The following is a 12,748-nucleotide window of genomic DNA, read 5'->3' as shown; positions in this document are numbered from 1 at the left end:
TAAAGGTTGCAAAATGCATTTTAATGCTGTAGAATATCTTTCCTGTGATTTAAATGAAACTTTATATGTTTCTTTTAGGCTCACTTTTATTAAGATTATTGGAAAGTTAATCTATGAAAATTACACAAAAAGGCGAACTAAAAGCCACACTTCCTTCCTCATTGGCGACTGACAGCACACAGCTCATGAGGTGAAGGAGGGACGGTGAAGCCAACAGCTGGGGTCAGGTCCAGCTCGTCTTCTGAAACTCCAGGTGGAGGCCTGAAGAGAAAGCGTTGACAGAGCGAGGCAAAGAACAGGAAGAGCTCCATCCTAGCCAGACTCTCTCCGAGACAAACCCTGCGACCTGGAAGAGCAAAATGGCTCCAATGCTCATCCATCCATGTGTGTTACCTTTGGAGTCATCACTAACAAATAAATAAACTTATACCTGCAGAAAAGGGCAAGAAGGCATCCCGCTTGATGAATTTACCCTCTTCATTCAAGAAATGAGAGGGGTTGAAGGTATGAGGGCTTTCCCATTCAGTCTCATCATACAGGACAGAAGTAAGGAGAGGAAACACGACAGTCCCCTGAAGGTTAAAGTAGAACAGATTCATTAGTAAACAGTCCTCTCATGCCCTCAGAGATGAATCGACGTTTCTTAAATGAGATCTTGTTTTACTTTTTTGATTAAGTATCCCTGGAAGGTGACGTCTTGGCTGGTTTTGTGTGGAATGGACATGGGAACGACGTTAGCCAGCCTCTGTGTCTCATGGATGACGGCATCGGTGAACGGCAGGTTTTTACGATCATCCACCCGAACATGACGGTTTCCTATCACCCTGTCCAGCTCCTCTTGGACCTGGTCTAACAAACCAGAGAAAGAAATGAGTATTATCTGGACTCTAGCAGCTCTGGAGGTCACCTCTGTCAAGGGCAATGAAGTTTAACTGTGAGAATGTTTAAGTCCAGTAAGAGCAGATCGAAACTATTTTCTTGTTGTATTTTTAAAAATTTAGGATTATATTTACTTGAATTTCTTTACTAGATCAGTCGGTAAATCCAATGGAGCTCCCTGGGAACATTTCAAAAGGAACTTCTACGCCAGTGCCTAAAAGTGTCCCTGTTATCATTCTTATTTGGACCAACCTTGTGGCCAATTCTGTTAATGACCCAGATAATTGTAGCCACACCTTTTCCAAGATCTTGGAGATAAATGAAAGTTTAGAGATGGGTCTGAAGCTGCTATGAACAGGAGTCAAGACTCGTTTTTTTAAGAAGCGGGTGGATTACAGCGTTCTTAACGTAAGCAGGGACCTGACCAGAAACCAGAGAAGCATTAATTATAGAGAGCACGCTCGGACCGATGGACTGAAAAGCACTTTTAAACAAAGATGAGGGTAAGATGTCGAGGGGGCATGCAGAGGTCTTCATAGAGTTAACTAGTTTGGTTAACTCATTCCATTCCATTCCATTCCATTTATTTGATAAAGCACATTTAAAAACAGCATGTGAGCTGACCAAAGTGCTGTACAGGGGTAAAAACATATAAGGTTAAAAGAATAATATAAAAGAATAAAACAACTAGAGCAGAACAAAAAGAACCATGAGAAGTCAATAAAATCAGTCAAAGAACAGTGTAAATAAACCATCGATAAAATAGCTAGGTAGTAAAAGCAAGAGAATAAAAATAAGTCTTTAAGTGGGACTTAAAAACCCCAATGGAGGAGGAGATTCTGATATTCAGTGGGAGATCATTCCAAAGTTTTGGAGCGCAGACAGAAAAAGCTCGTTCACCACGGGTTTTGCAGCGTTGACGGGGAATCTGTAGGAGGTGTAGGTCACCTGAACGGAGAGTCCTGCCTGGCACATAAGGAGTGAGTAACTCGGATATGTAGGGTGGTGCTAAGCCATTCAGCGCCTTAAAAACAAACACTAAAATTTTAAAACGTATGCGGTAGTGCACAGGAAGCCAGTGAAGTCTTGCTAAAATTGGAGTGATGTGCTGACGACGGCCAGTATTGGTCAGAAATCTTGCCGTCGTATTTTGTATCAGCTGAAGGCGAGATAATGCAGCTTTTGAAATACCAAACAGAATTGCGTTGGAGTAGTCCAACCTTGAGGTGATGAAAGCGTGAATGGTTGTCTCGAGGTGGCGCCGATTCAGAATGGGTTTTAGTTTGGAAAGACGTCTTAGCTGATAAAAACATGATTTAACCATGTGATTAACGTGAGAGTCCATTTTTAGAGCCACATCCATTTTAATTCCAAGATTAACAATTGTCTGACTAATTTTAAAAGGAAGAGCAGAAAAATCAGGAGCGGAGGAAGACGAGCCATTAGGAGTAAAAACAATAAACTCGGTCTTAAAATCATTCAGCAGCAAAAGATTTGCTGACAGCCAGTCTTTAACCTCACTCAGGCAATCAAGGAGCGGCTGGATGGAGGTAAAAGCCTTCAATGGAACATAAATCTGGCAGTCGTCCGCATAAAGATGAAAGTTAATGTTAAACTTCCTGAAGATTAGTCCCAGTGGAATAATATAAATGCTAAATAAAAGAGGGCCGAGGATAGACCCCTGTGGAACGCCCCAAGGAAGAGCAGCAGCGGGAGAAGAACAGTCGTCCATTCTAACTCTAATAGACCTGTTGTCAAAGTAGGAGCAGAACCAGTCAAGCGCGGATCCCTTAATGCCGACCAAATTCTCAAGGCGGGACAATAAAATGTCATGGTCCACCGTGTCAAATGCAGCTGAGAGGTCCAACATCACCAGGGCAACATGGGAACCGGAATCAGTGGCTAAAATAATATCATTAAAAACCCTGATGTGAGCGGATTCTGTGCTGTGATATTGTCTAAAACCAGACTGAAATTTATCCAAGACCCCAAAGTTGTTCAGATGGGGCATGATTTGGTTATAAACAGCCTTTTCCATCACTTTCGACAAGAAGGGGAGCTTTGAAATGGGGCGAAAGTTCCTGAGGTCAGTTGGGTCTAGGCCAGATTTTTTCAGTAGTGGTTGAAGCACGGCATGTTTAAAAGCAGAGGGTATAATTCCCGAAACAAGGCTGGAGTTAATAATATTGAGCACATGAGGGGCTACCACTGGAAGAACCTCCTGGAAGAGTCTGGCTGGTACAATGTCATCAGGACATCCTGATGGCTTCATGGAAGATATTAATCTCTCCAGGGCAGGCAGTGTAATCGGCTCAAAATGGTCAAAGCATCCGGTACAAACTGATACGGGTAGCAGAACATCTGCAGGGGAAATGATTAGACTCCTAATATTGGAGACTTTGTCTAAGAAAAAACTTAAAAATTGGGAGCAGAGATCATCTGTGATTGCAACTGTAGGAGAGTAATCACTCGACAAAACTGCATTTAGCGTTTTATATAAAACCCTCTGGTTCCCAGAATGGGTAGTAATAATGCTGGCAAAGTATTTATTTCTAGAATTCCTGACTGCTTTCTGATACTCATCTAGTGCATTTCTAAAAAGTTCATGGGAAATGGATAGTTTATCCTTCTTCCATCTGCGTTCACACCTTCTGCATAATCTTCTGAGTTCATGTGTGTGAGAGTTTAACCTAGGGTCAGATTTTGGCTTAGGGCGTCTAACCTTTAAAGGAGCAACGATATCCATCACCATGAGACAGGCTGAGTGAAAAACACGCAAAGCATCATCTGGATTGGTGTAAAATAGTGTGGAGGCCGGCAGTTCAGTGAAAGAAGCACAGAATCTATCAGCTGTAACCGGGGTAATAACCCGTGTCTGGCGCAGCACCACAGGCCTTTTACGTAAGCTCACCGGACAATCAAAATCAAACAAAACTGGAAAATGATCAGAAATGGCAGGCAAAGAAACAGGAGCAAAGCTATCTAGGATGATGGGCCTGGTTGGAGTTGGGAGAGGCGGCGATAAGGCTGAAGGAGAGATGCTAGATCAAACCTTATTGACTTTGTCCACAAAGAAAGACAGAAAGTTCTCACAGTCTGCAACAGAGTGGACGGAGGCTGTAGGAGAGGCAGGAGAGACGATGCTGCTGATGGTGTTAAACAGCACCTTGGGGTTCCCTTTGCTCTGGGACACCAGGTTGGAGAAATGGGCAACCCTTCTCTCTCTGACTGCAGTGTTAAAGGATGTCAGAAGGTCCTTTAGATGCAGCAGATGGACGAGGAGGCGGGTTTTCTTCCACAAGAGCTCGATTTATAAAGAGAATGGCAGGTACTGCATTGGTGCTTCAGGCTGTGAATGCTGTCGTTAAACCAGTGAGTAGGAACTGATCTGGTTCTGACAGGACAGATGCTGTCCAGGATGGAGAGGCAGTGCTCCTTAAAGTGAGAAGTTAAGGAGTATTATCAGAAGAATAGGGTGGATTAAAAGCAGCAGAAATGTTGATAGCTGTGCTCTCATTAAGAAAACAAGAACTAACCAGACAGTGAGCAGGAGGTGGGGACACAAAAACTGACAAAGAAAATTCAATGGTGATCTGAAGTGTAAACATTCTCAGGACAAACACTTATTAGCATTTAGACTCAGGGTAAAAACAAGGTCCAGAGTGTAGCGTCATGAATGTCCTGTTTGTGACCTAAAGGTCATGATCTGCTGCGTCTGCTCGAGCAGAGACTTAAAGTCTCTGACACAGGCCTAATCTACATGAGATAGTGGCCAAGGTCTTTCATGCCCTCTGCATCTGAACTGCTTCACCTCTGTTACAGCTCAAGACGAAGACGGAGAACTCTCTTGATAAATACATATTCAAACAACGTTTGTTATTGCCAATAATAATGTGAGCCAAATGTTCAATCAATCTGTGAAATGACAATGTTATTACTTGATATTACAATCCTGTAATCAGTAGTATTTTACAAGTAATTATAATCCTGGACATTTGCACTAGACACTGATGACACGTAATGCTAAAGTCACACGACACATTTCCTTTTGTCTGATCCAATCAGAACCTTCGTTTCTGACGCGAGGCGTGGTTTTCTGTTGTGTTTGTATAAACCCTCTTTTGCATGTCAAGTTCTGATTTGCCAGTAAAGCAAAATATGACAATTATAAAAACTATTCCACGTCACCTTTTTTTTTTTAGTTCAAAGCGTTCTAGAGAAGTCTTGGACAGGCCATCAGGACTTCCTCTTCAGCCAAAAGAACCTCGACAAGCTGGATAAAATCTGTTGCAAGTTACACCTGACCACAACGGTTCCTTCAGAATAAAAGCTGAACCTCACGACCCCTTCAGGGTCTCGCTGACACCCATGATAACCTGTCGTGACCTGGAAGCATTCCAAGACTAGTTTGGTCGGTGCCGCTGCTTTTCTACCGGCTTCGGTTCCAAGGAGGGTCCAAGAGGGCCTCGACATTCTGGATCTAAATGGAGGCTTCCCCTGGGTGCATAGACCGACAGATGGCGTCTCATGTGTGTTATAAATCTCCAACTAAAGTCTAGAGTGAAACATTCACTCCCACTCAGAACTAAATGCTTCTCTGGATCAGCTGGTTCTGATAACAACATTCCACACACACCATCAACTCATGTCTCATTCCACCTAGTCCTTCAGTACACAGAGTGTTTAAAGTTCCTCTTGTTTAAATTGTGTAGAAATAAATTTCTCAACTATTATAAACCTGACTCTCTTTCTTTCCTCAGAGTTAATACAAAGTGTCACGTAATCCCTGCAATAAAAAGTTCTGATCTTCTGGTTAAAATATTCAAAGATCCATCAGATTGATATTTCATATTTCTATGGAATCTCACATTTTATGGTTCATAAGTAAGATGTAAACGACCCATCGTTACAAGAGTAAGACCCCTGGTGTGTGTGGGGCCAGAAACATGCTGAATCGAGCTGAGAGAGTCCATACGGCTGGAGAAGCTCATGGCTGAGTTATGGTTTGAGAAAAGGTAATCTATGTTTTATTTATTTAATCAAGGGATGAAATTAAAACCAATTAATCGGTTTTATGATTAATTTTTTAAACCCCATTACTTTTAAACTTAGTTGGAAAATGATCTTAAAAAATTACTGAGAGACTTTGATGCAGAATCTCCAGACAAACAGACCCAAGGTCAGATTTAGAAGCTTTTCTTTAAATAGATTTGTGTGACAGAAAGTTTCACGGTTTGATTCCTGACATGTTTTGGCTTCTGTTGTTAAACATTTGTAAGTCTTACGTAGATATAAACATGAGGACTGCAGAGCTCTACTACAGTCAAATAAATATCTGTTTTCTGTATCCACTTGATCTTGTCCGGGGCTTTAGCTTAATAACTAAAACTAAATAAACAAATCCATGAATGAACATTTGTTCAGTGCAAACAACAAGCTTCTCGATGGCCTATTTTACCCTGAATATGTGGATATTTGGCCAGCAGTAATAAAGCCCATCTCAGTGTTGTAGCTGTGGTGTCAGTGCCAGCAGCAAACAGGTTGGTCACAGTGCATATCAGGTTGTCCTCATGGAAGTGAGTGTCTCTAACATGAGAATCCTAAAAGGATAAAGACATTCATAATATAAAACATGCAAGTGCTGCTTTTCTTCAAAGAAGGTTGGCAGAACATTCGGTCTTACCTCATCTTTCTGCTTCTGGATGAGAAAACAGTCGACAAGTCCTCTGCACATCTGAGGGTTCAGAGTTTCCTTCAGCTGTTGGATTAAATCCCTCACATCTCTGATGGACATCTCAGAGTTGTTTTTAATCACCTGTCGGTTTTTTATCCAACCGACCAGCCAAGGAAACATGTTATAGATCTTCACGTAAAAATAAACATGTAAACAAAATAAATAGAAAAGAGTCATTTTACTGAGAACATGGGTGTTACTGAACAAAAAGAAAAAGGGCTTTGTAGATTCAGTATTTCTATAAAGGTTTTATATGTCACTGCGTTTCATTTTTTCTGAATGCTGTTTTGATCACAGTATATATGAAATAGCAGTTGTCCGTTAGCTTTAACATTTTTCTGTGAAGATTGATTAAATTAACTTTTTAGTTAGTTCACAACTTTTATTCCTTCAAAGCCAGATATGTGAGATGATAAAACTTAAAAGTCTTTCAAATTGACTTGTTTTTCACAAATGTTAATATAAGAGCAAAAAATGACTATAAGACTGAGTTACATATCTACAGCCCTCTGGCGGATGATCTACAGGTGGCAAGGGCCAATTCTATTTCTTTATTACTTTCATGTTGTTTTATAATCACGTTAATATATAACAGGCTATTTGTAGCGGTTATATTAACATCAGTAAAAAAAAATAAGTCAATTTGAAAGACATTTAGGACTTTTAAGTTTACTAAGCCTGTTAATCTGTCTGGACATTATGGGGCCAGAAATGATTAATGCAAAAAACAGCAACAGTCTACAGGGGGTTAATGTGTTTGAACTCAGGTGGTGCCTTTATGTCACAATTAAGTGTGCAGTTATTTTGAATCAGTAAAGTGAATTCTTGAAGTGTGACCTTTGAGTTGATAGAAGTTGTGTAGGTGACTTTTCTTCTGACAACAAACATTAAGTTGATATGTGTTTTTTCTTCAGATGAAACTAACAGAAATAATTTAAACTCTGTTAAAACTGTATTAGTCAATTTGTTGTACATTATAACTAATTCAAGCCTAACACTGAGCTCACCTGGACTTGGGGTGAACCTGCTTTCTGTATCGTCTCGTTGGCTCGAGTCACCAGCTTTATGAATCGGGGATCATCATACTCAAATCGACTTCCATACACAAAGGAACAGATTATGTTCGATGTGGCAAAATTTAGTGGACGTGCCGTATCAAAAGGTTTACCTGGAAAGACAAAATGAAACGAGGCAGTTTTGCCTTGCTTTTAGCACCCCCTAGTGTCCATTTAGTAAAACCAAAAGTGAAATGCTCCTCCTCATCGTGTGTTTGCCCATTTAACACCTTAATCTTACTGCTAAATGTCTCCTCAGCCTTCATTAGTTTCTACAGGAGCACTTCATCACTAAATCAAACAAATCATCTATGTTCATGATGTAACTAAATTTGCCCAAGAGCCAAAGTTTTTTCCAGCAGACACCTTGCTGGAAAAAAAAAACAGTATTGGGATTCTGGTTTATACAATAATATTTTTACTTTTAAAATAAAGTTAAAGTATTATTGTATCTTAATTTATTAATATTTAAAATGGCTTTGCTCTCCATCTAAACTGTTTTGATTGTAGTTTTAGTTGTGGTTGAAAAACGTAAACAATTACTTATACTTGGGACATAAATGTTGCTGCTAAACGTCAAGGTCCCCCAATCTGGGGGCGTTAGGGCCCAGAGGATTGGAGGGTCAGGTGGAAAGATTAGGAGGGAAGAATGTGACCCGCGAGCCACCAGTTGAGGTTCACTGATCTAAAACATGCTGGAAGCAGACTCCAGCGCAGGCATGTCAGCTCCACTTTATTAAGTCCAACAGGTGGTCGGCCACTCTGAAGTTGCAAGTAGATGGTAAAATGGCCTGTATTTGATAAAGCACCTTCTAGAGTCCTTTTACAGGCGTTTTACAACACAATCAGTCATTCACCCATTCACGAGATGAGCTATGATGTAGCCAGTTGCCCCGGGGGGCACCGACAGAGGCGAGGCGAGCACTGGCGTCACTGGTCTCTCCGACCACCACCAGCAGGCAAGGAGGGTTGAGTGTGAGTGTCTTGCCTAAGGACACAACGACAGCGACAAACTGAGCAGGGCTCCAACCTGCAACCTTCCAATTACGGGGCAAGCACTGAACTCCTGTGCCACCATCGCCCTAAGTGTGATTTTCTGGCCACAGAGGGCGGTAGAGGTCTGAGTGACATTTAATTAAGCCTGTAAAGGGTCATTTGAGCACATACTGGCTCAAGAAAATTATTTTAACATGTGAGAAAGTTGCATAGTATCCCTTTAACATGCTCTTCTCAGCTCAATGGACAAAATAGCCAACATAAAACAGTGTCGGCGTCATACCGTTCTGATTGTCAAACACTTGAAGCAGGTGGCTACACTCCTCTAGGATTTTTTCCTCCACTATTCTTTTTCCCATCCCAAAGTCTCTGAGGGTGGAGAGGGCGAAGCGTCTCATCTGCTTCCATGATTCTCCGTTTGCAAACAGAATTCCTTTAAAACACAAAAAGAATCTAGATCTATTTTGCACCAGTGATTTATACTTATCTCATGTTCAAAAGATACTGTAAGATGAAAATATGTATTTCTGGGAGTAAAAATAAATACATAATTTCATAGCTCATTCATGCCTCAGTGCTAAAGACATTTAGAAGAAAGTTCCTACCATGACCTTTATTTACATCAGAGAATATTGGTAAGATGTCTCGTTCTCCAAACTCATCTGCATGGCCGACTAGAGCTTCTTTTACTGCTTTGTACCCAGAAAGGACAACCACTTTCTTTGGTCCAAAATAAACTGTAAATACAGACCCATATTTCTTGGAAAGCTGGAAAAGTTTTTTTTAAAAATGTGTTAATGTAGTTTGTAAACAAGTTCAATTTAACATTTTTTTAAATACACGAGTGAAGCTCACCTCACAGAGAGTCCTTTGGGGTCTGCTGAGATCAAGCTGCAGCAGGTTGCCAAGAAGAGGCAGGTGCCTTGGTCCTGGAGGCTCTGGCCTCCTGTCTCTGGAGGCGAAACTGACAGCAACAAAATAAAGGATGAACAAAATTAAAACAGTTCCCAGAGCTGTGGTGGGGCTGGAAACGAGCAAGAAAATGAAATCCTTCAAAAGCTCCATCTGTGCTAGAGCTGTCTTCATGTCTGACTGGGCAGAGATAACACACAGAGCAGCTTGTGTAGAAAAACTCTAGGGAGCATTACCTCAGCTACAGGCTGCACACACACACACACACACACACACACACACACACACACACACACACACACACACACACACACACACACACACACACACACACACACACACACACACACACACACACACACACACACACACACACACACAGGTCACAATAACCTGCAGAACTTAACTAACTGGATTTTAAGTGGCTTTAGGCAAAAGCCAAATACAGAAACATAAGCTTGATGGATGCTTTCTTCACAGCTGGGAACACAGACATCCTCATGTTAAAAACACAAATGTTTTACAGCCTTTCCAGAAACAGCTGTTCATCTCCAGATGTGCAGCTCTTTCATCAAAGTAAAAAAAAAGTTTTCATTCTATGGTCTGTATGTCGCTGTGTAGCGCCTTTCAGAGTCAGAGGAGTCCAAAGCGCTTTACACTAGTATATCATTCATCCATTCACACACACATTCACACGCTGGTGGGGATGAGCTACATTGTAGCCACAGCTGCTCTGAGGCTCACTGACAGTCTGGACTTGTAGCATGCATTTTAAATATGATTATCAGAAAATCAACCTAACAAACCTTTTTTGTGATTATATGAGTAGTGAAACCCTAACGAAATTCAGATTCCCCAGTTGCCGTTGAAAGTTTAATCTGCCGTAGAACCTCCTAATCCAGTGAGCTACTTTAGTATAGCTCCTCAAATTACAAGAACATCTAATTGCAGGTTTTTAAAAAGGTATCAGGTGTTTGTGGAAAAACTGGTTTCTAAATACCGCCTTTGGCGGCTGGAGTGATGATGCATTTAACTAAATTCAGAAGGGTTCGTTATTTTATCAGTCTTTTAAAATCTGCTGTGAATTATAAACCTCACAGAAATCACATTTCTAAAGCATTTCACACTCTTGACTCTTGACTTATACATTATAGAGTAAAAGCATTGAAGCAAATGATTAATAGCATATGCACTCATCTATGGGTTCATCACACATTCTGATTTACAGTAACTATATAGAACCTGAATGGTAAATGGCCTGTATTTATATAGCACATTCACTCCTCCTCATTCACCAGTAAATATCCAGAGAGCACCTGTTACACCAAATTCTGCGACCCATTGCAATCTGTGACCCCAGAGGGCAGTGTTGTGTTTTGTTGCGTCTGTACATCCTGAATTGACATAAAAGAAGAAGATGCTACATTCAAATCGTAAAATAGTACGTAAGCTTTGAGGAAGCTGTGCGGCGCAGACCATGGATATTAGAAGAGCGTTTGTTAATGTATGTTGCAAACAAACAGGACAATAAATGCTGTGTGATGACCAGGGCTTTGACAAGAAGTGTTTGCTAACATCAAACATTGATTTTACAACATGCGAGGTCCGCAGGTAAAATGTTCAGAACTTCCATTTATTGAAATAAATTGTGATCCACATCCTCAGTTTATTAGAAACCACTGCAGATTATCTGGTTGCTACTTTTTTTTTCTGTCACTCCAATGCTTCTCATATGTACTGGTGGAGATAAAAGTGAAATAAAATGACACAAACATCACAAAACGCCTTTAGTTATGTAAGGTGAGGAAGTATGGGTTTTCTGTGCCAAAGGTTGTATTTGCCCGGCTGGGTCAGAGCTGGGTCACGCAGCAACTTTCACCAACTTTCACCCACAGATTAAGACCTGAGCCGACAGCAAGTCTGCAGGAAACCACAACATCCAACACCTGCAGCTCCAGAAGAAGGAGTTCTCACACAGTCTAGTCATAATAAAGAGTCTTACGCTTTCTTTGTTTATTAATGCTAAATAATCAATTTATCACTTTGCTCATTATAAATGTATTTTAATCAAATGAATTATTATTATGCTTCGGGTAATCATAATGAACTATAATGAATCAGTATATTTAATTAAATAATGTTTTTGGAGAAGTTTGGTGATGACCTTCACACTCGCTCACACAGGTCTGGATTCACAGTAACTCCAAAACACATTTGCTCTGACGCACAAGTTTGCTTTGGAAAGAGAAGTGGTTTTTGGTAAGTTAGTCGGAACGAGAGTGACAACGAAAGAGAGAGGACGTGCGGTACCAACGCCACGGGGAAAGGAGCCCTGGCGCCCCCCCCCCCCCCCCCCCCCCACACACACACACACACACACACACGCTATTTCTGTCAAGCCAGACAGGATAGCTGAAATGCAACCAGCTAACGCAGACTCGTCCCAGAGTCTTTGATTTCTGAGTTAATTTAAACTTGAGAAAGCACATCTGCTAAACGCTTCATCAACGTGTACCGAGGTCAACTCTGGACTGGACCGTCAGCACACCTTCGTCTTCTCTGCCAGCCAAGGTGTCACCTGGATGAAACATCCTCCTGTGACGTCCGGATCTAAAAGAGGGTCCTAAGGTCGGTGAGGCAGAACACAATAGATAGCGTTCTGATGCAGTTTTTCTAATAAGAACTAAGTTTAATTCAAACCATCATTTTTCACTCAGATTCACCTTTTCTCTCCCTGAAGCAATCTCAGACACATACATGCACGCATTCATAATTCCATCATTCTCAAATCTTAGCACATCCAACACAAGGTCTATTTGTGCAAGCTTAAAATATCAATTGTTAAAGATTGTCCAACAAGGTTGCCAATGTTGATTATTTTTCCTATGATTGTCGTTTCAAATCATTAGTTTAAATTGAAGAATTAAAACTCTTAAATTTTAAACTTGTCTTTTCATTGAACTGAAACACAGACAAACGGATATGATCGTCAGTTTATCGATGAAAACAACCTTCGAGTCTTCTTATCTCTATAAAATTTGGTTATTAATTTATTAAAATTAATATCTCAAATTATTATGTAGGATGGTTCATCTTTCATAAAAGAGCAATAAACCATTACGCTACAGTTATTATCTGTAGTGAAAATTAAAGACATCTGCATTGTTATTGA

At 40.7% G+C, this 12,748-nt stretch overlaps 1 protein-coding gene across 1 annotated transcript; it reads right to left on the bottom strand.

Annotated features, from left to right (window-relative positions):
- Nucleotides 1-68: 68 nt before the first annotated feature.
- On the bottom strand, nt 69-9,816 carry LOC107376472 (cytochrome P450 2K1). Its single transcript, XM_015945572.3, has 9 exons — nt 9,520-9,816; nt 9,270-9,432; nt 8,948-9,097; nt 7,621-7,781; nt 6,563-6,742; nt 6,338-6,479; nt 665-849; nt 431-572; nt 69-346 (listed from the first exon to the last, which is right to left on the bottom strand). The coding sequence occupies exons 1-9, from the start codon at nt 9,748-9,750 to the stop codon at nt 159-161; spliced, it is 1,542 nt and encodes a 513-aa protein (XP_015801058.3). The 5' UTR covers nt 9,751-9,816; the 3' UTR covers nt 69-158.
- Nucleotides 9,817-12,748: the final 2,932 nt, after the last annotated feature.

Source organism: Nothobranchius furzeri, chromosome 12 (genome assembly GCF_043380555.1).
Source record: "Nothobranchius furzeri strain GRZ-AD chromosome 12, NfurGRZ-RIMD1, whole genome shotgun sequence".
NCBI classification, from domain to species: domain Eukaryota; kingdom Metazoa; phylum Chordata; class Actinopteri; order Cyprinodontiformes; family Nothobranchiidae; genus Nothobranchius; species Nothobranchius furzeri.
This window is presented reverse-complemented; position numbering and strand designations above follow the sequence as displayed.

Bases quoted from the DNA above. Each gene is read 5' to 3' on its own strand.
- LOC107376472 (XM_015945572.3), bottom strand. From the start codon at position 9,750: ATGAAGACAGCTCTAGCACAGATGGAGCTTTTGAAGGATTTCATTTTC. The intron at 7,782-8,947 runs GTATGACGCCGA...TTGTCTTTCCAG, and splicing joins AGTGTTTGACAATCAGAACG to GTAAACCTTTTGATACGGCA. The intron at 850-6,337 runs GTAAAATAGGCC...CTGGTTTGTTAG, and splicing joins CAAATATCCACATATTCAGG to ACCAGGTCCAAGAGGAGCTG.